We start from the raw sequence: 26,015 nt of genomic DNA on the forward strand, positions 1-26,015 counted from the left end.
ACACACACACACACACACACACACACATACACACACATACACACATATACTACATGCCTGTCTCGTGCCTAAGAAGGCTGGAAGAGAATGCTGGAACTGTTGGAATTTGACTATAGACATGGTTGTGAGCTGACATGTGTGTGCTGGGAACCAAATTCTGGTCCTCTGGCCTCTGAGCCATTTTCCAGTTCCCAGAAGTGTTCAGTGTATATTATGTAATTAGTGATATGGGAGGTTTCTATTAATCTGAACATTCATGTGCTAGGATTCTCATTATTCAGTTCTCTGAATAGAGTTTATGTGGGTATATATCATATTTTCAATAATGTTACTATACCACACTATCTTTTTAGATCATTTGATGGATGTGAGGAATGGAGTCTTAAAATTGTTATGAGCTCATATGAAATGGTGAATTTGAAACAAAATCCATCTGGTTTAGGCTGCAGTTGAAATCCTTGAGCATTAAGTATAGCCCTGTGCATGAAATAGATTTGAATTTTAGTATTTTAAAGTTGTAAAGAAACACATTATAGCTTCCTGCTTGCATCCTCAGAATTTGGTGACAAAGGCACTGATAGCTCTTTGGAATTGTTGGGTATCATAGAGGTGGGAGATAGGATAAAATAATCTTAGGAAAATTAATTAGCATATGACATCCATGTTTAGAGTTGAAAAACAAAACCCTGCTTTTATGTACTTAGCTCTGTTCTCATCTTACTGGCAACCTGAATCAGTCAGAGGCCTACCCGTTTTATTCAAAGGCCGTGCTGCATTTGAAATTCATGTCATACTTCATAGCATCGTTATTTTGCTAAGATGATAAGAAATAACTTAAATTTTACATATAGAGGCCAGGATATTCTCAGTGGGATATGGAAATAAGAAAGTCCTCTGAATACAAATAGCTGGGAACCAGAGAAACATGAAAGTCATTATGCAAATACTTGACCAGCCTGGCCTGTCCCCCACAGAGACTGCACAGATACTTTCTCAAGTAAAACAGAAATAAACACAGAAACAAGACTCACAGACTGTAATTCTTAGAAAAGTAAATGTTGACTTCCATGGCTAAAAAATAAATAAATAAATAAATAAATAATACAAATAGAAATTTTGGGGCTAGAGCAGCCATAGGAGAAGGCAGGGTCACCACACAGCAGGGACTGGAGTGATCTGGACACAAGCCAAGAATGCTGACTGTCAAAGGTAGGCATGGATTCTCCCCCACCCCCATCCCCAGCTTCCTCAGGCAGTATGACCTGGTAACACTGTCACAGTATGACAGAAGAGTCTTTGTTCTGTCTACATAAAAGTGGTAGAGAAGAAAAAAAAAAATAGTAACTTGGGTATTGATGGCCGCCCTGAGTTCCAGAGATTCACAAGACAAGTTTCTAGGTCCAGAGGCTTATAGCTCTAAGCCTTGGATAAAAGAGGCTTATGGCTTCAAGCTTTCGGAGCTGGAGACTTACTGCTCTTCGTGGTCAAGCTGAAACTTTTTGTTCTGAGTTCAGAGTACCAATACCTACTGGCCAGGATTGCAGTCACTTAACTCTCACTGTGTCTGAGTGTAGGCATATATCTTTCACAGCCTACTTTAATAAGGGTTCAACCTCCTCTCTACCCCATGATCTACTAGTGGTAGTTGAAAAGAAAGGTTATTAGGATATGGGGGAAGTAGACCTGTTTAGAAATAGTTCGTTCCAGTCTTCATTGTTCTCAGTCCAGTCCACTAGCAAACACCAAACATGAATCAGCAGCTGTAGTCTGGTCCACTTGGCAGACACCATACATGAAATCATCAGGTGCAGTTCAATCTAGAAGAAACCTTGAGGCCCCCAATCGGTCAGAGTCTGAGGTAGTGACAAGAAGCTACAGGAACCTCATGAGAAGTCCTTTATTGAGTTTCCCTCTATGAAGTGACCTCAAGGAAAGATTAGCAATACAGTATAAGGTGAACCAATATAGGTGTCTCATCAGCAAAGGCTAACGAGGCAGAGCAAAGTGAACCAATGCTTGAGCTCCTACTGTCTGTGGGGATATATATATATATATATATATATATATATATATATATATATATATATATATATATGTGTGTGTGTGTGTGTGTGTGTGTGTGTATAAAATTTCTAAACATCATGCATCCTTTCATGTGTGTAAAACATCCTTTCACCTGTGTCAGCTTTAGCAAAATGTTCTTTTACGTGTCTGCTTTAGCAAAACACTCGTTCCTCTGCCTGCTCCAGCAAAACATCATTATAACCTGAGTCTCCAAAGAAACCAGAAACTTCTACTTTATCTGATGCTTTAACCTTCAGTAGGTTTCTCAGACTCTTCTAGCCAGCAGGACCTCTAGTGTTCATGGCTTCCGTTCCAGTCTTTGGTTCTTAGTGATGTCTTGCCTCTTGTAGACTTAGCTTCTCATGGTTTCTGACTGTGGTTGTTCTCTGTGGTTCTTCAGGGCTCTCTGGAGCTCGTGGGTTGTCTGTCTCTAAGTTATGGCTTAGAGCTATGGGTATAGTGACACTCAGCTCTTTTTGACTCTGGAATTCTTCATGGTCCCCTCACTCCTCACTATTGCTGCCTGGGTTGGAAACCCCAGGGTATTGTCTGCTCCTTGGACAACTACCCAGCATGTTCTACCCATGATAGAGGCAAGTATGCGAAGAAGCCACTTGGGGACAAGCTTTTATTGGCCTAATATTGAATACCAGTGTATAGTGCACAGGAGAAAAGGCTCCCTGACAAATCGCAAAAGTATGGAAAAGGGCCTTCTTACTCAGCCAGAAGAAAGGATCAGCAGAACTAGTTAGTGTTCAGCTATAATTCTACCCAGTTAAAACCTTATATAAAGTCAGACCATACAAACCTTGAATCAAGATGATCAGTCAGAAACCTTAGATAGGTATAGTCCCCTTTCTGTCAATCATGAAGACTTTTGCTCAATCTTTACTGGAGGTGGTTCCCAACTTTCATAGGACCATGAGTGATAGAACATTCCAGAATAATTGTCAATGGATACTCTGAAACACTTGCAGCAGGGTCATGTGGTGATCACTGAAGTTTGTTAAGTTGAAGTCATCACTACAAGAGTACAGCTCTCAGAGGACATGACATAGTAGTCTCTGGAGGAAAGTGTGAGCGACCATGTCCTGGGAATACATGTTAGGTTACCCCAAGTTCCATGTTCCAATGTGTTAACAGTTTGTTGGAGCTTTTATAGTATCAGAACGAAGGAAGTTATAAAACAGGGCACTTTCAAGATTTATTGCTGGGAACATTAGGCAGCCAGGCTACAGCAAAGAATGCTGCTATAGGCTTTGAATGCTGGATAACATCATTTTTAGCTCTTTGGTTGGCTGGAAACTAAGAATCTGCCCATATATTCCAAAGGATTTACCAAACGATTACCTAGGTATTGGGTCAGATACGGAGGAAGATGATAAGTGCGTATTAAGGGGGTAAAGATATCTTAAGAAAATTTGGTTCTTGAGTTGCAATACTCTACCTTTCCAAACCCTTGAAGTTCCCACCAGCTTGGAAAGGTTCAGTGAAAGGTGTGGTTCTTCTCAGGACAGGAAATTTCATTCACAGATTTGCTGTGAGCAGTTGTGAAGTGTAAGCCACAATTCCAGCTGTGCTTTCAGAGTTTTTGCTATTGGAGTGGGGTTTCTTCATGGAGAGCTTGGAGCGTTGATTCAAAGATGGGCTGCCTAGCTGGCAGCCTCCTGCTTCAGACAGCTTCCACAAGGGAGCAATCTGGCAGTTTTCCTTCAAGGGCTGAGTAAACAAGACAAGAAAGGTTTTTCATCCACTAAAGAGAAAACTCTACAATGTTAAAGGCTGCTTTTATGATTTAGAAAATCAACACTCTTAACAGAGCTTAGAAGTATACTACCCATGGTCAAGGCAGAACTATGTCTACCTGATGTGTCTGACTTTGGTCAGAACCATGATACAGCCTTGAGAGTTAATGCCTACAAAGCTGTGGGAAAATACAAGGCTACTGTGGTGATCTGTTACTGTTGCCATGGAAACTACTGACATCTGGACCTGAGAAGTTCTGCTAAGCAAAAACTTGAATGTAGGGAGTTGGCTTTGGTATTGTGTGATGGGACAAAACTGGAGAAAATTTGAGTTAAAAAAAAAAAAAAAAGCCTAGATTGTCTTAAGATTATTGGTAGAAATGGCATGTAAAATATTCTCAGTAAAAAAATACAAATAACATAGCAGAAAATGACTTTATTGCCTTATACTATTTGTAAATTGCATAGGTAGGATTATTATTAGAAATAACAAGAGAAATTTTGGTGTCTTAGTATTTCTCTTGCTGTGAAGAGGCACAATGACCATGGCAACTCTTATAAAGGAGAACATGTGATTGGGACTAGCCTACAGTTCATTAGCATCATGGTGGGAAGCATGGCAGCATGCAGGCAGACCTGGTGCTGGAAGAGGTAGCTGCGAGTATCATATATCAGTGAGCCACCAGGTCTGACTTAGGCTTCTGAAACCTCAAAGCTCACCCCTGAGTGATGCACTTCCTTCAACAAAGCCACACCCACTTCGACAAAGCAATACCTCCTAATACCACTATCCTTCAGACCACCACAGTTGGTGAGGGCTTAAAAGGAAATTAGGAACATTGTGTTGGAAATTTGGGGTGGGAGACTGTCAAAAGTAGCGCCTGGCTTATTCTTACTGCTTACAATAAAAAGGAAGGAAGGGAGGGAGGGAGGGAGGGAGGGAGGGAGGGAGGGAGGGAGGAAGGAAGGAAGGAAGGAAGGAAGGAAGGAAGGAAGAAATAAAGAAAGGAAGATAAAGAAACAAAGGGAGATAAATAGAGAAATTAAAAGAACTATTAGCATAGGAGCTTAGAACTGATGACTTGGGGGAATTTTTAGCACATTCAGATTGAAACAGATTCTAGAAGAGGGGGTTGACTCTAAAGAGAGAGTAAGAAAAGGACTAGCAGCTGTGGTCTTCCACTCCCCATTTCTCTGTGATGATGGTACTTGATGGTTCTACTCTTGCCTGTCTTTTATATCCTGTGGTAGGTATATAAGCAGTGGGGAACGCAGACAGTTAACACTCAGCACACCGACTTTTATCAACAGTGTGAGGACAGGGATATAGCTCAGGTGCACAGTGCTTGCCTTGTAGGTATGAGGTTCCGGGCCCAGTCCCTAAGGTTAAGCTACTGAAATGAAACTTAGAATTTCTCTCATTGTCAAAATGCCCCTGAAACACTTTGTTCTGATTCCCCAATTCAAACTTTCCATATATATATATATATATATATATATATATATATATATATATATGAAGCCACCGTGAGAAGAGACAAGTGGATCTTATTTGGGCCATTGTAATAAGTGATCTGTTTTAATATCCTGAAGGATAGCATTCTGCTGAGATGGGTGTGAATTAAGCCTCAGAGAAGGGCTTTAAAATGTCCAGGCAGTTTAGTGGTGTTTGAATGATTGCACCTTCTGTTAAGTTTCGAGCAGAGTGAGATGAGGTCAGTGGACATGAGTGGTGGCTTTGAAGCACTTGAAACAGTGGCAGCAGTTAACTTCCTCAAGTCATTTATTCCCTAATATGTATCAGCTACTTAGATCCCAAGCCCCACAAAGGAGATATGGGAAGCGTGCTGTAGCGTTTTCAGAAGATAGACAGTGTTGGGATGCACTCTTCTCACCAGTCCTTCTTACCCACTCTGCATTCTATGGAACCGTGGATTAAGGAAATGCTGCTATGGGTGGGGTGGGAGAGGGATAGGACGCCAGGAAAGGATGCAGTTTGGAAACAGGCCATTTGGGATGATAGAGACAACTCAGCTTACCAGTTAGAACTGGCTCTAACAAAGGCTTGTTTTTGTGATTGTTTGCAGAAAGATTACCACTTTGAATATACAGAATGTGATAGCACTGGCTCCAGGTGGAGGGTCGCCATTCCGAATTCTGCAGTGGATTGCTCTGGCCTGCCTGACCCAGTGAGAGGCAAAGAATGCAGTATGTTGTGATTTTTTTTTTTTTTGACCGTTTGTTTGCCTGATTAAACCATAAACTCATCATATTAGTTCTAGATGCCATTATAATAAACACAAGAGACCTGGCAACAATGTATATGTAGTGCTGATATCTAGCAAAATAATAGAGCCTTTCCTGAAACATTTTATTGGTACACTTTTCTTTATTTTGTTTGTATGCATCTATCTCTGTATGCAAGGATGTATGTAGGTTCAGATGTGCTACAGTATGCGTATGGAGGTCAGAGGACAACTTGGGAGACTTGGCACTCTACTTCCACCATGTAGCTCCTGGGGATCGAACTTGGGTTGTCAGGGTTGGCACTAGGTTCCTTTACTCACTGGGTCTTTCTCAGGACCTTGTGTCCTTCCGTCTAAAATGCTTAATGAGACATGAGCAATATTAAAGGTTGTTATTTCTTTAAAAAAATCTATTCTCTTATTTGAAATTATGGAGAGAAGAGGGACAGAATCTATCTCTGAGTTTTAAAACAATACTTTTTAATTGTATTAAAAATATGCATCACTTAGAATTCCTCTTAGAGATAACCTTTTGCTGGGTATGGTAACACATTCTTTTAATCCCAGCACTGGGGAGACAGAGGCAGGCAGATCTCTGTGAGTTAAAGAGCCAGGCTGGTCTATAGAGTAAGTTTCAGGACTACCAGGGCTGCAAAGAAACCCTGTCTTTGTGTCTTTGTAAAAAACAAATTGGAGGGTGGGGAGAGAGAGAGAGAAAGAGAGAAAGAGAGAAAGAGAGAAAGAGAGAGAGAGAGAGAGAGAGAGAGAGAGAGAGAGAGAGAGAGAGAAGAAGAGAAGAGAAGAGAAGAGAAGAGNGAGAGAGAGAGAGAGAGAGAGAGAGAGAGAGAGAGAGAGAGAAGAAGAGAAGAGAAGAGAAGAGAAGAGAAGAGAAGAGAAGAGAAGAGAAGAGAGAGGAGAGAGAGCCTCTGAGTTGTTATGTGTTATGAAGTATATTTCCTTTTTTGCCTGTTATCACTACCACTGTTTGCAGATCTCTTCTTGGAATGATTCCTTTTTTTATTAGCCATAGAAATAGTTTAAATTATTTTAAGTGTAGCTTATAGAATGATTATGGGATTGTTTGCTATTACATCCATTATCTTGTTTTCCAGCAATTATTCAGAGTTCATAATGAACACAGAGAGATGTGATCAAATCTATTTTTATTTATAAACTACCTTCCAAAACACCATTTTGTCAGTTGGATGTTTATGCAGTAAAATAGACCAATTGTGGCCCTGGGTTCTAGAGCTGGAAGAGAAATTATTTTGATTTTTCTGTGGTCTTCCAAAAGCTTTTGTAGAAAGAGTCAGTTTCCAAATGAATGAAATGGGTAAGAAAGTTATTAAGTGGGTAGCTGACTCCTAATTCACACAGCATGTATGTTACTCGTTGGAAAAGTTGAACATCAGCAGTATTGTGGAGACTACTAGTAGTTTGACAGGTGAAGAAATCAGAAAAAAAATAACCATTATTTCTTGGTGACTGATTTTACGTAAATGCAGCAAAACCCAGAGAGTCCCCATGGACAGGTGATCTAGCAAGAGTCGGAAGATACAGTGGGGTTGATACAGAAGTAGGTGCAGCCAGGCTGGGTCTTGGCCGTCACTGGCACACAGGACAGTCAAAATCTGTTTTCAGTGGGAGCAGAATGTGGTTAAAGGCAACTGGAGCCTGTGTAACAGTGATGTAGTTGGCTTATTACAAATTTGTGTCCTAGAAAATCTGTATTGTATTTGTCAGTCCTCTGTACTCTTGGGACTGATTTTTTTTTTTTTGGCTTCTGGTAACCAGCCTTATTGGGAGACACAATTCTAAATGTTTACTCTGTGGGTAGGAGGTGTGTTGGTGTTGGGCTAGTTCTAGCTGTCCCGTTTAAAGAGGACTATAGTGGAAGATGGTACCCATGGGGATTGGTAGGCATTCCAAATCAGGGCCTTACTCTCTAGAAGTCATAATTTAGTACTTATCAATATGCTGTGAATTACACACATTAACCAAGGGTCCCTAATGTTGTTCCAAGATGCATACCTAAATAAGAATGACTTCTATTTGAAGGTTGCAGAGACCTTTTCCAGTCAATATTTTCATAATATCTCATAGGTAAAGTTGTGAATTCGCTTCTTCAACCAGAAAAGAATTTCTAAAACTCTAATAATGAAGTTTCTTTTAATTATAATANACTTTGAAATGATGCTTATTTTAAAAATATCACATGATAGCTGGGGCACTTTTTATATCAGCTTTTTGTCTGAAATCTGAAGTTGTCTCTGTTCCTGTATGAGATATATACACACACACACACACACACACACACACACACACACACACACACACACACAGACACAGATTAGGAGTATGTATAAGCTATAACAGTCCGTCTACTGTTTCATAGGCTTGAAGCGGGCCAGTAGCTGCCCCCAGGTCTGCATGTGGCAGATCTAAGACTCCACCGCAGATATATTTGATTGCAGAGCCAGCCTCTCTTCATTGGGGATGTGGCCGAGGTGCTTTCAGCGCTCTTGGTGCTTAGCAGTTGGCTCAGACTGAAGAAGACAGATTAAAAAGAGAACATGGTGACTTGGAGTCAAAGGGAGGTAGGCTGGTGGTTATGCAGGGTGTGATTTTTCTCAGATTTGCAGTTTCTAAATGTTGACAAACCCAGATGTTGGCCTTTGTTGAAACTACTATAGGTTCTTTGAAGTATAATTACATCAGTCTTTTTAAAAAGGGGGCCAGTAGAGGTGTTTTCTGAGGAATAATTGTGGAATCAGATTTCTAGAAAATTGGGTGAACTCTACTATAAATTTGTCATTCAAAACCATCTATAATCTAGTTGCAAATCTCCTCAAAGAAGTAAGGAGAAGTCATATCAGCTTTTGTTATGTTGAATCCCTGGGTATATGTGATTCCGGAGCTTGTATGGCTCTGGAAAGGCAGAGCTAGGCCTCTGTGAATGAGACTGGTTTTGGTCTCTGTTTGTTCTGTTGGTTTTGGTCTCTGTTTGTTCGGCTGGGGAGAGCAGGTCAGTTTCCTTGTGCTGCTCTGCTCACTGAGATGCCCTCATGGCTCTGCATTTCCTCGCTAGCCTCAGCACTGGGAACTTGGCTGCTTCTTCCAAGGCCCTGGTGCCAAGTCTATTATCTACAAGTGTTTATAATCTACTCTTAGGGTCTTGCAGGTAGCATGCCTTTATCTATAGGGTCTTGCAGCTAGCATGTTTATTATCTATAGGGTCTTGCAGGTAGCATGCCCCCTGGTTCACTGTTCTGCTCATCCCAACCTTCGAACAAGAGCCTGTACCCTCTTTAGCCCCCACTGCTGGCTCACTATCCACTTTTCTCCTTGCAGCAGAAGACTTTCCAAAATACTCCTTAAGGCTTGGAGTTCCTTTGTTGCTTTTAGATTATCAAAAATAGCTGTCATGGAGTCTTTGAGCAGTTTCCTACTGCAACCACACACCCCAGAGACGGGGGGGCCTTTTGACTTCAAATCAAGCCTTAGAAGTGAAAGGTGAGGCCCTGGCTCTCTTGGGAGATACGATGGTGAAGAGAGTTCCTCTTTACCTTTACATAGTTTTAGAGAGGTCTAAACCACTGAAGAAAAAACAAATGCGTCTGTTTCTTTTATATTCTCATGCTTTTTGGTAGAGAGGGCATTACATTATTTATTGCTCCCTTCTTCAAAAATTTTCCAAAACCATAAATTTCAAGGACAGCTTTAAACACAGGATTTTCTAAGTGAGGATAACTCATCATTTAGAAAGCAACCACCAAACCAATTTTGTCTTCTGAACTTTCTTTAATTGTGTGCTTCAGTATTGTTGTTATATAAGTCAATCAATGATACACGGGACATATGTAATCAAAATACACACAAATGTATATAGAAAGATGCACTAGATGAGCAGTAAACATGTGTGTATAGTTTACTTTTGTAATTCTCATATAGGAGCTAAGGGATTAATGTGGTTTTCATGAAATATAACTTTATACAGCTATGCATGCATACATTTATATTTTGATCTTTCAATGATTGGTTGTAAATTAATACTCCTTTTACTTGAATCAATAAGTGCCATGCTCAGAATAGTTTTTACAAGTCTTTGGGTACCAACTTTTCTCATATTTTTTCCAAAATCTTTTTTATGACCTATATCTAATGGTTTCTGAGAAATGAGACATTAATAAATGTACAGTTATATTAGACAGATATTCACTTACTTGTAGAGGCAAAGGAAAAATTGTGTTTGCATGTGTGAAAAAAACAGAGAGATAGATGTATGAGCCAATACAACAGTAAGATGGAAAAACTATAAATATACTGAACATTAGAGCACCTAAATATGTAAAGCAAACATTGATACATTTGAGATAAATACAAGCAATACAATAATAGGAGGAGAAGTCTGTATTTCACTTATAGTAATGAAAGACTACCCTAGAAGGAAACTGCTAGCAAAAGATAGATTTGAAGAGTCCTTAGGCTAGAGGGGCTTTGTATTTTGTATTCAGTTGCATCATGATACATATTCTTCTCAGATATGTGTTGAATGTTCTGAAGAAATGCTCACATGCTAAATTGCAAAACATATATTTTAAATTTTATAAATTTTATTGTAAAAATTTGTAAATAAAAACTTCACATACTAAAACTAACCAGATTCAAAGCTTATTTAACTCAGTTAACTTCTGTATAGTTAGGATAGGCATTTGGAATGGAGTCTGTTAAAGCAATTGAAATCTTTTCAAGTATCTTTTCTAACTATAGTGGAATGAAATCAATACCCAAAGGAAGGAAGATGTGTAACACAGGCAACCTGGAAGGTTCTTCAGTTCAGATCAGATCTCTTGGTAGACAGAATCCAAGCAAGGTGAGACTTTGGGTAAGAGTGTTAAGAGTCATAAAGAATCCCTGGTGGTCTGACCCTCCAGAGTGGGGACCTGGGAAGATGCAAACGGCATTATGGCTGCAGGCCTTGGGGGGGCCTCTTCATGTTCAGGACAAAGACAACTGATGAGATGGGTCACTTGGTTCAAGAGAGTGTCCTGGGCAAAGATGTTTGAACTTACTGGAAAGAGGACCCACTACTATTCATTTACCCTCTACTGCTAAAGAACTGGGCTCTGTGACTATAGCTTGGGACCCGTGAGTGCCAAAAATACACTATAGGGAAGGGCAGTCTTACCAATAAAGTATTAGAAAAGAGAGTATCCATATGCAAAAGAATAAAAAAGGACCTTTAATATACATCATATTCAGAGTGGATGAAGGATTTAAACTTAAGACTTGGAAATGAACTACTAGAAGAACATAGAGGAAAGAGTATGTATTGGGATGAACTGGGATTATCCTGCATTTGACTCCAAAGCTCATAGGTAAACCCCAAAACATAACAAACTAAAGAACAGCACAGTGCAGGACATATTGGGTTGGAGTCAACCTACAGAATTGGAAAAAAATATTTTCAAGGCTAATGGAGGATTTATAATAGCAAATAAACAGGAAATTAAAACTTTCAATATCAAACCAAATAAGTACAAAAGTTAAAAATATTAGTAAATGGCATATATATATATATATATATATTTCTCAAAAAGGATATAAATGGTTGACAACTATATGTAGAGTTGTCTCTAGGATTAGAGAAATGCAGTAAAAGCCATAGAAAAAATGTTATTCATATCTTGCATGATAGCTGTTATTAATCAATAAAAGGCAAATGCAAAAGCTATAAAGAAAAATAGACCCTTGGTACAAAATAGGCTGTTGGTACAAATGTAAATTAGTACAATATTTAAAGGAAAGGACTATTGGGTGGTTTCTTACTCAACTATAAAGAAGGAAAATTAATGAAATTGGATAGAATCATGTTAAATAATACAACCCACAGTGAGAGGACAATGAGGATCATGGATTTTCTCTTAGATGCAGAACATTAAAGGGAGAAGAAGCAAGGAGCAGACAAGTGCTAGTAATGGGGACATACACATGAGTATCTTACATGTTGTTATGAAAAAGTCACAAATTACACACTATTGTGTGTAATTAATATACACTAATAACATTTTTAAAATCCTGCAGACAGAATTATCATGTAATCTAGCAATCCCACTTCTGGGAACACATCTTAAGATTCTGAAACCATTATGTTCAAAGAGTACCTGACTAGTGGTGTTTATTGTGTCACTATTCATGATTGCTGATGAGTGAGCTTAATTTTTAAAACATTAATGGATGGACAAGCAAGACTGCTTAATCATGAAGAACCTGTTGTTCTGTGGTCATGATGACTGTGGTTTCGTCACCTACAAGACAAACCAATGTCCAATTCCCCGTAGGGCAGAGGCATGAGGATCTCAGCACCTAACTGAGAAAACACTAGTTCCAGAATCGAGAGACACCTGCTTCAAAGGACCAAAGCATAAACTGAAAGAGGACACCTCATCCCATTGTCTAGCCTCCATGCATGAATAAAGACATATATAACAACACACATATATTTACATTCATCCACACAGAAACATGTACACTTATATATGCATATATACATACATACCTTTTTAAAGAAATGAATGTGTGTGTGTGTGTGTGTGTGTGTGTGTTTCATGTATGTGATATAACTGTACTTGGAAGGCGAAAGTAGGAATTTCTTCTTGAATTTGGAGCCAGGCTGGACTACATAAACATTCCCCAGCAGCCTAGGGTACCAAGTATTATCCTGTTTCAAAAAATAAATAAAACAAGAAAATTGATAAAGAAAACATAGACTGTGTTTACAATAGAATTGTGTACTGTCCTCAGAAAGTTACGAGTTATATCATTTTTAAAAGTGTGGGTGATGCTGGAGGTCATTATGCTCAGTAAATCTTGAGAGACACTACAGAAGCAGAAAGACAAGCACCACACTCTCACTTACGTATGAGATCTAAACCAGCTGAAGTCATAGAAGCAGGGAGCTGAATGGGAACATGTTAGTAAGACACATAATGTTCCGTTTAGTCAGGAGGAATAAACACCAGTTATTCAGGGTAAGAGATATGTTGATTAGTTCAATTCAAATTTTACCTAGAACATGTACATCAGAACATCACTTTATGTACCATATATATGCAATTGTATTTTGCCACTATCTATTAAAATCTTAGAGAAAAAAATCATGCTTGACTAACATAGTACATTTTATAGGAAGTTAGTAATGCTATGATTTAATGCATGTTGTGTAATTTCTTTGTAGGTTTCCATTGCAACATTCCTTCAGTGGTGTCTTGATAATGGCTCTTAATGGTGTCTGATAGCTTAACCTCAGTTCTAACTCATTTGTCTCTGAGAAAAATACTCCATAAGTTTTACTGATCTTGAATTCATTCATTGAAGAAGCATTTATTAAATATCCCTTATGTTTACTGAAGAGAAGGATAGAAAACCATGAACATTTCCATGTTTTCAGAGATTTTTTTCATGTCGGTAAGGGAGAAGTAAATGAAGCCACTGCAGAAAAGGTGTGAAGGGTGGGGGACCGGATTATCCTGGATGATTTCACCAAGGACAGAAGGTACTCAGATGGCATCAAATGCCTCACAGCGAAGCAGATGTGAGCTTCAAGCTCAGAGTCATCAATTACCAGCTGAGCAACCTTGGAAAACTATTAATCTCTCGTTGGTTCATGTGGGAGAAACATGTATCCTGATTTAGGGCTATAAAGGGATTTAAGCTCCATACATTTGGTACTAGCCATGTTAATTCACCGAGACCAACCCCCTAGCCCAATGTGGATCCTAAAGTTCTTCATCTTGGTAACGTAAAGGTGCTTGCTCGGCCTTAGGGATACCCGCTGACTGGAGTGGGTCTGGGTTTTCCTGAGTCCTCTGTGAGGACTGCATGGCTAGCTTTCAAGGGAAATGTGGGTGAGTCAGGGATTCTGGTAAATGCTCTACTCTTCTCCTGGGTCATGCCAAGGACAATGGCTTTCAACTTGAAGATACCCACAGGTGCAGGGGTTGTGAGCTGAAAAATGTAACTCATTTATCTAGAGTCATAAATTCGCAGTACAGTTTAGTAGGAATAGTAGTTGAAGTACTAAAAATAAATAATCTTTGTTGTGTGGCAGACACACATTTAAATGCTAGATGTGCATGACCTAAATTATTTAGTTATCACAACAGCCATAAAACCATCTTTTACTGCATCTTCTGAAATGTTTTAAACCGAATAGCTCAAGTAAAGCCGGGAAACACAGTTAGGTCACAATCAAAACTAAATTTGGACGCCAGACAGTTGAGGACATGGACCACTTTTATTAAAATTTATTTTGATCATATTCTTTCATCTCCTCCAACTCTTTTAAGATCTTCCCCATCTCCCTGCCCACTCAACTTCATGTTTATTCTCTCTCCCCCTCTCTCATAAAAGAAAAAAAAAATTAAAAAGAAAACAAAACAGAAAAACTAAGAAAAAAGAAAATCTGTAAGATAAAACACCAAACAAAACTCACTCTCTTCTTTCTTCCTCCCCCTGCCACCATCTCTCTTACCCACCCCCACCACCACCCCCACACACACCCAACACCCACACCTACACCCACATACCCCCCCCCACACACATGCTCACACGTACCCCACACCCCCCCCACACACACATGCTCACACGTACACATATGGAGTCTATGATTTGTCTTTATCGTATCCCTCCTCTCAAGGCTCAGGGAGCTCTGTGGGAAGGTAGAGGTAAACAGAATGCACAAGGGAAGGGTGGTGGATAAAGACAAGAAAATGGCGTCTTCCAGACACAACATGACCGATAGACACATGAACTCCCAGAGATGTACAGCATGCACAAGACCACAGGTTCAAACCAGACAAAGCCCCAGCACCGAAACCAGCTTTTTGTTTTTTTCCAGACATGGTTTCTCTGTGTAGCCTTGGTTGTCCTTGAACTCCCTCTGTAGACTATGCTGGCCTTGAAATCACAGGGATCCACCTGGCTCTGCCTTCTGAGTGTTGGGATTAAAGGCGTGCGCCACCATCACCCAGCTGAAATCATCTTCGTAATCCCAGGGCACTTAACATGGCACAGTGCACACCAGACCAGTGTTCATCCCTCTTCCAGGAGTGTATGCTTTCCCAATACCTTACTCTTGGTAAAAAATGATATATACTGGGTAGCTAAAGGGGAATTTTGAAAATATTAGATCCAGAGGCTCAGATATATTTTTGTGGGTTACTTAAGGTGGCTAAACATCTCTGTAGACTTTATTTTTATTTGTATTCATTTTCTAGAAAGAGTAGAGTCTAGCATGTAGAACATTGTGAGAGTTTATAGTAATGTCCTTATATACAGAGTTAGTTTGGCTAATTTGTGCCTAGCATTTGAATGCTTCATATATAGTATATGCTTTCCTTATTTAACAAATATCAAAAATAGGCAGAGTTTTTATCTACAAAAATTCTTCATTTAGAATTTCAGAGTTTTTTTTTTTTTTTTTTGCAACATAGAATAAGCTGTTGAAAGACAGCTGGAATCCTCTAATGACTCTTGGGAAGGTTCTAGGATTCTACAGTACTCTGTCAACTGAATCACTGTGGTGTACCTAACACAGTCTCATAGGATATCAGTTTTTGTTGGTTAAAACACAAATATCTAATAAGACTTGTAAGAATTCATTCTGTGTAGACCAAGACAGGATCACTTTGCTCTCAGGAAGTTTGGTGTAGGAATGCTGGTGATCATTTCTAGGACGGACCTTGGGTGTACTCAGGGTCCCATAAGTGGCAGGTGAGAGGTTGCAGTGGAAGATAGCCTTAAGAGATGAGATTAAAACAAACAAACAAACAAACAACCCCACAAAACTATTGATAACAGCCAGAACCAGGCCTATGGCAACAGTAATGTGTGATGGGGGCTGTGGTTAAGGGAGCTTATCTGAATAAAATGTTTTCCAAGGAAGGGAGGGCACTCTCCCTCAGCTCTCAAAACTGCAGCAATGTTGGAGAGGGAGACAATGACAGGTACTTCTCGGGACAGCAGTGCTAAGAGCTAGAGTGTTGGGGCATAACCAGAGCCGAGAAAAACAATTTCACAGATGTGTTGCTTTGCCTCCTTTGGTGAGTCACCAAGTGCTCTACACACTTTCCATCCTGTAACCTTTGCTATTATTGCTCTTTTCCCTCCCTCCTTCTCTCCCTCCTTTTCTGTCTCTTTCTCTTCTAATGAACCTTAGGTCATCTTGTTCTCAATGAACTGAGACTTGTCCCCTTCATGATAAAATATTGAAGTCAGTGAGAGTAGTGTACATTTGTGTTTTTCGTTGTCTTTTAAAGATGAAAACTACCTTTGCTTACCGTAAAAAGAATGGAATCTTTTTAGGTCTTCTGCTAATTTAATGAGGATTGTCTGTTGTTTTATACTGCTCCGTTTCTCTGGTTGATCAGTTTTGTAGTTCAGGGATTCCACCTGATTTGACCATATGAGGATGTGTATGAAAAGAGATGTGCTTTGAGAATCCGTGTTCAGATAGGAGAGGCAGTACTCTCATTAAATACCCCTTAGAATGACAGTTGAAAAGTGCGCAAGAATTGGTTTTTTATTAATGTACCTTTGTGGATCTCTTGACTAACTTTCATTTTGTAAAGTGAGAGGTGAAAATTTGTATTCCTAAGGCATTCCCAACTAAAAACTTAGAAATTCCAGCTTTGTGATCCACACTTTCTCTCTATGGGAAGTTAGAATTCATTATTGGTAGGATTTGACTTAGAAAGTCAGTTCTGATCATTTAGCCATGTAGCTTCTGCGTGCATGGTAATCATACATTACTTCAAGGAGCTTTGTGGCCATGCTATACCTAGAATTCATATTTTTTGACGTCCAGGGCAAGGCTTTTCCTAATGCTACCCTTTTTGCTTTAAGTGGGAGCAGTGGGTTTCTTAGTTTCATTGTAGTAAACTCTTCTAGCATCATAGTCCCAAGTGCCTCACACTTGTGAAGCAGGAGACAGATTGTGTTGGGTGGAGTCTGCTGTGAAAGTCTGTAAAGATGTTCACAGAGGTGGACAGGGCCATTCAGGTACAGATGCAAAGGCTCCTAAATTAGCCACAAGATCTCAAAAGTCCTTTAACCATCCTGATAGAAGACGATTGATTAGCTATCACAGATTCGTTTTTATATGTGATCAAATCAGGTGTTAAAACCAATAACTTATATATTATAGTGGAACACTAATATAACTTGTTAATGATTTTTGTGCGGTTGTTCCTGGTGAACAAATTCTATTCACAGACTCTGGATAAGTTGTCTTCTGTGATTCTCATACTGCTTTAGATTGAACATGACAGGCAATTGACAGCTCACTGCCAGCTCTCCTTGGAGGAAAATGCCTTAAGATAAGTGGACCGTCATTAGTTAAAAGGGACAAGCTTTCCCTTTAAGCCAAAGAAAGCTGGCCTCCTATGAATCAGAGGAATGGCAAGAAATAGCCTGTTTCAATGTGATGACTTGGCTTCCTTCTTTTTTTTTTTTTTTTTTTTTTTTTTTTGAGAATGAAAGAGAGAGAGAGCAAGCATATTTGTTTTTCTCCTTAGGAACTGCACAGCTAAGACCTGAAAGGCAGAGTATAGAAGTACTGTCCTTATTGCTGGTTCTGAGGTCAGCAAGATGCAAGGCACTATGGGCTGAGAATGCAGTTCATTTTTTCCCAGACACCTCTTTCTCGTTTCATTTCCCTGGAACATTATGATTACAAGCCTAATAGACAACTAGGTATTATTATTTGATGACTATAATAAGTTGGTTAAATTAGAGATAGAAGTAAGTATTCTTTCTGGTTGTATAACTAGTCACTCTGTCCCTGCTTCAGCCCTTTATCTGTTATTGTGACTATTATTAACAGTCACAAAGGTCTCCTTGTACAGGAAAAATGGTGACTCTGGCTCTGACTGTATGTATTTTACAAAACAAGATGAATCATTTGAAGGACAGTTGTTATGCAAATGCTTCTTGATTCTAGAGTTAACATTTCCCCACAAATATATAATTATATATGTTTAAATATTTACTTAGTTTCACAAATGAGATGGACTTATGAGGAAGACCAGGATATTGTAGCAACTTTGTAAGCATAGAGACAGAATTAATCCTGTTTTCTTATTTGCTACCATATCCCTGGTGCCTAATTTGTGTCTGTCAAATGCTAAATACTAAAAAGTACTTGCTGCTTAAATTAAGCTTATTATTGTGATACCTATAATAAGATTATACATGCTCATTGTATTGTCAACATCTCACTAAATAAGAAAATTGAAAATTCTTTTATGCTTCTCTTACTAATGTTTATGGTCCAGAAATCATATTTTAGTAATGAAATAATTGGAATGAAAATAGCAAAAATAAATGATTTATGAATACATGTAATTTATGGCCATAGTCCTTTAAAACACAAGGTCTCTAGATGGAGAAAAAACTAAAAACCAAGAGTTTCTGTGATAAAAAGATTAAAAATAGACTTTTATTGAAGGATATAAATCACAGTGGATAGTCAGCTTATAAACAATTCAATTTAATAACTGTTTCTTGGCACATTTTACTTGCATAATCAATGTAATGTCTTGACTTTTTAATATCACACTCTATTTTCCACAGAGACTTTAGTGTTCATAGGCTCTTACTGATTCCCCATAAACAGACCCATGGAGAGGAAGAAGATGGGATGTTCTCAATGGAATGTAAGGAAATAGAAACTTGCAGGGTCAAGAAGGCTGCCCATGGCTTTGTCCTTTGGTGATGACCTAATACAGTGTTTTCCATATCTGGGTCTTTGCACATGTGTTTGAGGCCTCTCAGAGTCACTGTTATAGCAATAGAAGCCTGGAAAGCAGAAGCCAAGGAAAAGAACAATGAGTGAGTGCATGACCTTCTGGGTAAGCATGGACTTTAGGGGCTTGAGTTAAATGTTATTCTTCCTGCTGCTGCTATGGTAAAGTACTCTGAAATCCCAGACCAAGGCCACTGATAGTGGCAACCTTAGACAAGAATTTCCCTGCCTCTCTGTCTCTGCCTGTCTGCCTGCCTGCCTGCCTGTCTGTCTGTCTGTCTGTCTGTCTGTCTGTCTGCTTGTGTCTTTGAGTCTTTGTGTCTGTCACTGTCTCTGTTTTTGTCTCTCCTCCATCCAACCTCCGTTCCCCCTCCTCCCCACCCCACACCCTGCTTTCTGTTCTTCTAAGTGTGATTGAATTGGGAAGTCCCTAGCAGATTATCCAAGTGCATCTCTGGATGAGACTGATAATATTTCCAAAGTGAATTGAGAGAAGAGAGAAGACATCCCTAGTGTGGGTAGCATCATTCCAGAGAGGGCTGCCCCGGAGCGGTTATGATTATTTGCCACCAAGATGTGATGAAATCTGTTCTGTCATGCTCTCCCTACCATGATGGACCAAAACCTGGGGAAGTAAGCCAAAATCAATCCAAGCTTCTTTAATTTGTTTTGCCTTAGGTATTTTGTCCAAGCAATGAAAACTAACATATTCCTTCTTCAAAAATTCCAGAGTTTGCTAATTGTCAATTTAACTCAGTTATTGCAGGATTTCAAAGTTGTTGCAAAAGCTCCTTTTTTTGACTTTAGAAATGGCCAATTAATTAAAATGAAACATAGACAAACCATACAGCAACTAATATCTAGAGAAATTTGCACCACCCTGCCTAATTTAATTATCCTGATAAATAACAGAAAACAAAACAAAACAAAAAATAACAAAACAAAGAATGCAGTCACTGAGATTGTGTGCCATAGAGTCCAATTAAAGTCTGAAGTTATACCAAGACCAGTGTTGAAAGCGAAAATGAATGATGCTTTGAGAGCATCAGAAAAGCAAATGCAATGAGGGCTAGCAGAGGTAGGCATTGCTAACTCTCAGTATAATCTGGTGACATTAATTACATTTTAATTAGGATGTGTAGTTCCTCCTTTGACATGTGTCTAATTAAGGATTAAAATAAAAGACTCCATAGAAACAAATGATTGAAAGATGAAACACTTGAGGACATTTTAGTTCTCCTGTCAAGGTCATATACCCATTGAACTTAGATGGCACAGTGCTCTGTAGAGATAAGGTATCATCAGCCGCATGGCAGTCTTATTATTTGTAAGTTCCTGGTATGAGTAGTATCTAACAAATTATTTGTAACATATGCCAGGCATATTGAGCAATGCTCAATTCACCTATTTCCATATTTTTGAGGCAGATATTACTCTTCCATTCATAAATGAACTTAAAGAAGTTAGGAGCTTGCTGAAATATTTCTCAAATACATGTTTTAGATCTAATATATGAAATGCTCTGCAACACATGTGAGTGGGAAATAATAATTATTTTATGGTGCAGATGAGCATTGCTTAACAGCTGACAGGGAACGAAAGGTGGTGTGAAAGATGGTATTGAATTTAGTTAGAATTGTTTTACTTTGGTCCCTGTCATTGTGTGACTTGCAGTTTCTTTAAAGTAAGGTAGTACTTTTAGGACCAAGTAAGCTAGAGCGAACAGTATTTGTGCTGTCTGTTGACTGGGTAGCTGGTAATCCAAGTATTAAATATACTGTGGCCCAGCTTTCTTACTTGGCTTATGTACATAATAGTTTCTCCCTTCATGAGTGTATTGCAAATATAGTCAATACTCATGATTTATGGGTTCTGTTTTTGCATAATTTATTTATAACCCTCAAATCCATACACTTAGCACTTTCACAATAATTTATAGGCCAGATGTACTAGTTAGCTTTTTGTTAGCTTGGAACAAGCTAGGGTCATTTGGGAAGAGGAAACTTCAAATAAGGAATTGCTTCCATAAGATTGGATTGTAGGTATGCCTATAGGATATTTTTTAAATTATTATTGATTGATATAGAAGAATACAGTCCATGGTGGTGGTGCCATCCCTGGGCTGGTGGTCCTGGGCTCTATAATGAAGCAAACTAAGAACACCATGGAGAATAAGCCTGTGAACAGTGCCTCTCCATGGTCTCTGCTCCAGTTCTTACCACCATGGTTCTGCATTGGGTTCCTTCCCTAACTTCCCTCATGATGAATTATAGACTGTGAAGTGAAATGAAACATCTTTATTAATTGCTAATCAATTTAAAAGGTCAATTTTTGATTTCAGAGTAAATTGTCTTCCAAGACAATTTTTCATGTTGCTTGGTTGTTTCTGACATTAGTTGTCACATTAGAGGACTGTTATTAGAACCTGAGTTTACTAGAGGGTTCCAACTCATTGAAACTAAAAGAAATTGTTTTTCATACTCCATTTCTTTGCTGGTTGTTCTCATCTTGAAACTAGCAGCCCGTGTGAGCATGTGTTGTATGACAGTGTGGTTATGCTCACTACTTTGTGTTATATTTCATCTTTCTTAATACTGTGAGGCAGCTACTGTGATAGCTAGATATCTCAGGAAATAAAACACCCGAAGAGACCATGAGTACATCCAGTATCACAAGAGTAAGAAAAGATAAAACATCCTTGTTCCAAGATGGTCTTCCTTCCTTGTCTGCAGAATAATTTTGATCTCGTACCTGCCTGACCTTTGCTGATACTCTGTTTTGCTGGTTTCAGGATATTGATTTGAATGTAAAAAGTTCACTGAGAAGCACTTAAGCTTTTCTAAAGAGAATCATTATATTAGTTTAGTGGGTGAGTACGTGGGTGAGTGTGTGGGTTTGAGCTCTAATTCTTTAATTAGTTTTTTTTTCAAAGACAGCTTGTTTTTATTTCTGATTAAGTCCTCCACTGTATTAAAAGAGGACTGGGCCTGCCTGTGAAGCTTTGCTGCCTTCCTGGGATGGGAGATTTCTTTTCATCAGCTAATTTGGACATTTTATTTTGTTCTTATTTCTTTAATGTCCTGATTAAGGGATTAGATAGCCCCTATCCAGGCTCCAGCTCTAATTCCACCCCGCACAGGGCCATGTACTTTGGAAACATTGATTTGTGTTTGTTTAATGAATAATCACTTAGCAGCAGAATCAGTGGCTGAGTCTAACTCCTAAAAAGGCAGAGAACTTGGCATTAGATATGGATGGGGTTGGTATAAATGGTCAGGTTGCTACTGTGAATATTGAAAAGGTGGAAGATGTTTAAAAGGATTTAGAATGGGGATAAGTTGCTTAGCTACTGTACAACTCTCTGGTATGACCTTTTGTTTTTTTTCTTCACTGGATTAGCATCTCATCTTGGCTTAGCATATGCTACCTATAAGTAGGAATCCCCAAATAATGACCCTTGTTTCTTTGGAGAAGTAGCACTTCCCTTCTTTAGTAGTCTCTCTGTGAACCTTAGTGTACTGTGCTATTGAGAGTATACTGTTAGACCACGGAGTATACCTTGGATGACTGTCTGGGGTGAGTGGGGTGGGGTAATCTTTCATGAAGACTGTCATTTTTACGTAAGAACTAATGTTGTCCACATAGAGAAGGTCATTTGTCTGACATCTCTGGAAAGACAAGACAGTAGAAGAGAGGATTAATAGGCATTTTGTTTTGATCAAAAGGTGAGTAGAGTAAAATAGGTTGAGGCAGAATGTGGAATGCAAAAGATCAATAATGAAAGCACTGGAAGGATTTATTTAGGGTCTGATGTGATCAGAGTTTTATAAAAAATAATTCTGCTGACAGCACGGAGGAGAGACAGTTAAGGGAAGACACCAGTGATAATGTTTTTTATCTTTTTCTGCTCTCCAGCTTTCTCCTGTGCTTCTGGAGAATATCTAGAAATGAAGAACCAGGTATGCAGTAAATGTGTCGAAGGCACCTACTCCTTGGGCAGTGGCATCAAATTTGATGAATGGGATGAGTTGCCGGCAGGATTTTCCAACGTTGCAACATTCATGGACACTGTGGTGGGCCCTTCTGACAGCAGGCCAGATGGCTGTAACAAGTAAGACCCCAAAGGAACCCTGGACTTTGGAGACTTGACAAAGTGTAGTTGATCTTTTCTAGACAAAGTTGAGGATAGTTTTAGTTATGATGAAGATCTTAGATGAGCTCAGGACAAAGGGTTGTAGGGTTTTTTTTTTTTTTTGGAAGGATTTAATAAAGGAATTATGTATTTACATAATTTCCACACCCTTATCCTTCCTCTAATTCTACTTGTGTCCCTCTAGCCCCTTTATGCATGTACTTTTCTTTAATTATTATTATAGACATATCAATTCATATATATGTACATACATACATGGTGCTGAGTCTCTTTAGCATTGTTAAAATGTGTATGTGTTTAGGACTATTTGGGATTGGCTTGTCTAATGGGAGTTCATCCTTGAGAAAGAATGCCTTTTCTTCTTTGAGCAGTCATTAATTTCTAGGAATGGGACTTTGAGAGATTTCTTTCATCCACATTATCATGTTAACTCATGTTGCCATGGTACAGATATTGTATAGGCAACCATATTGTTGAGATTTCATGGGTACAGCTTACCCTTTATATACTGAAGATGCTACTGTATGGCAGATGCCCTGGTCCTCTGGCCTTTACAATCTTTTCACTTTCTCTTCAGTAATAAATGCTTACTTAAAATGTGCACACATGCATACACACACACACACACACACACACACACACACACACACACACAAGTTACATCACTTGGGTTACAACGCACCCTCCCTCCAAAGAGCCATCAATATCTAATAAAAACCCAGGCACGGAAATCTGCCCTGTACATTTTATTTCTATTTTATTTTTTAATTTTGGTCAGGGGAGTCTAAGAGACCCTTCCCCATCAAATACAGGCTATTACTATTGCCCTTGGTTGCTTCTCAGAACTTGAAGTTCAGATCTGATTGCTGAAGACACCACACTTGTTGGACTTGGAGGAAATGAGCTGGAACTGACCTGGAAACTTGCTTTCCAAGGCCAAGCTTTCATAGAATCTGAAGGCACTGTGGAAGCTGCCAGTAGAGGAAAGCAAGCAATAGTCTTACCCAGCTATAGAACCTATGAACTACAATGACTAGCATGGTAAGACAGCCCAAGAACGTAATAGTGGCGCTTATATTGGCAGTAGCCAATAACTGTCTAATTGGACTCAGGCCCTGCTCAATAGAAGGGAATCCATGCCTCATATTGTAAATGGCACTATTTAACTAGCAGCTAGTAACTAGCAGTAGGAACTATTCATGTTTGAGGAGATCATGGTTTTTAGAGGAGAACATATTGCCATTTTCCCAAACCAGTATAATTTCTAACCATATTTTTTTTTGTTTTTTGTTTTTTGTTTTTTTTTCCTTCAGTTTTTCAAGAGACAGGGTTTCTCTGTATAGCCCTGGCTGTCCTGGAACTCACTTTGTAGATCAGGTTGGCATCGATCTCAGAAATCCGCCTGCCTCTGCCTCCCAAGTGCTGGGATTAAAGGCATGTACCATCACTGCCCAGCTTTCTAACTATATTTTAAATACTTATGTTTATATCCACAGATACTTTAACCTTTACCCTTCAGGAAATTGATTATTGGATGACCAACCTCAGTTGATAGAATTCTAACACAAGCCCTGTCCTAAGGCTCAGGGAACATCTTGGTAGAAGGTTTTTTTTTTGTTTGTTTGTTTGTTTGTTTTTTTGGGTTTTTTTTTTGGGGGGGACACTCATTACACTTGATCTTAGCCAAAAGGCCGAGAAGCGATGGACACTCATTACAAAGAACAAAGCTAAATATTTAATGAGAAAATAATTGGCCTCATAATAAAATAATTAATGTGTGTAGAATGCAATAGAAAAATTAGTTAGAAATTTAGTCTAAAAATTATTATCTTATATTTATAATCGAACTTAGGTAGTAGGGTTTCTTTAATGTTTCAAGACAAAAATCCCATTTTCTTTTTTCTCTCCTTTGAATGTTCGACCTTCATTTAGACCTTGATTATTTTCTGGGAGAGTAGGTTAAGGATCCAAGATAGAAAGGTCCTTTGCTTAACTGCTAAGTGATCACTGGCTTTGCATATGACCACATTGCAAGAATGCTAAATTGTCTTGGGAAAAAAAGAATTTATTGTGGTTTTTTTTTGAGATGTACTGTGCTCTCTTCTGCTCTGTGCATTGACTATGCAACATTTCCTGTATTGCCGATGAGTTTAAGAAAATCAAACTTGAGGTAGTAAAGCAGGTAAAGTCTGGCTGCTTTCCGACAAGAACGCTCCCTCCAGCACCCAAAGTCTTCATCATTGTTTAGCTGAGCTAATAGATGTGTTTCTTGGCTTCTCCTTACCCCTCTCCTTCTTCCTGCACATAATATCCTTACACTCCTCTAGTCTTCTCCTCTTCTCTCTCGGCTGAGTGGCAATGATTTATTGTCTGAGGTGTGTGCGTGTGTGTTTCTTAGTCTACAAATTTTTATTTTTAGAACAACCAAGACGGGGGAGTTTTTAATGAGATTTATTTAGTTTAATTTTGCCGGCCCAAGAGCATGGTGTTGACATCTGGTAAGGGCTTCATATATCTTCAAACCATGGTCCCAGTGAAGGTACAGGCTGGCATGTGTGAAGCGAGAAATGTTTAGTGAGAAAAGTATTAATCCCTTCCTGAGGTCTCATCTCCCCAGACTCTACATAGCATCAAGGCTGCATTAATTACTTGTCTTGAAAAGATACTTGGAAACAACCAAAGGGAGCCAAAGTTAGGGGTGGGAAAGCCAGCTGCTCAACACTCAGCAAACAGCGTGCAGAACAACAGGTCAGTAACAAATAGGAGCTAGGACAAGATGCAGCTTCCAAGAACATGCCCTAAGTGATCATGCACTACCATGGCCCATACCTTCCAACCTTTCCTACCTATGACACCTCTCAACGGTCTATTCAGAATTGGAATCCATTCATGAATTTTTTTAGGTCAAAAAGCCTAATTTTTGAGTAGGCTCTGATAAAGCTTGCACAGACACACCCAAGGCATGCTTTAGGCTGTTGATGAATAATCACATTGACAAAGTA

At 39.0% G+C, this 26,015-nt stretch overlaps 1 protein-coding gene across 2 annotated transcripts in view; it reads left to right on the forward strand.

Moving 5' to 3' along the window:
• Positions 1 to 26,015, forward strand: part of Kiaa1324l (KIAA1324 like) — a 190,637-nt gene that overhangs the window by 91,551 nt on the left and 73,071 nt on the right. Inside the window, exons 2-3 of one of the 2 annotated variants that reach the window (XM_021189956.2) lie at positions 5,897 to 6,017; positions 22,776 to 22,971. In XM_021189956.2, coding sequence (XP_021045615.1) covers positions 5,897 to 6,017; positions 22,776 to 22,971 — 317 coding nt within the window. The remainder of the gene's footprint in view (positions 1 to 5,896; positions 6,018 to 22,775; positions 22,972 to 26,015) is intronic. The other variant, XM_029535634.1, reaches the window with a different exon arrangement.

The sequence above is a fragment of the Mus pahari genome, chromosome 2 (genome assembly GCF_900095145.1).
Source record: "Mus pahari chromosome 2, PAHARI_EIJ_v1.1, whole genome shotgun sequence".
Taxonomy (NCBI): domain Eukaryota; kingdom Metazoa; phylum Chordata; class Mammalia; order Rodentia; family Muridae; genus Mus; species Mus pahari.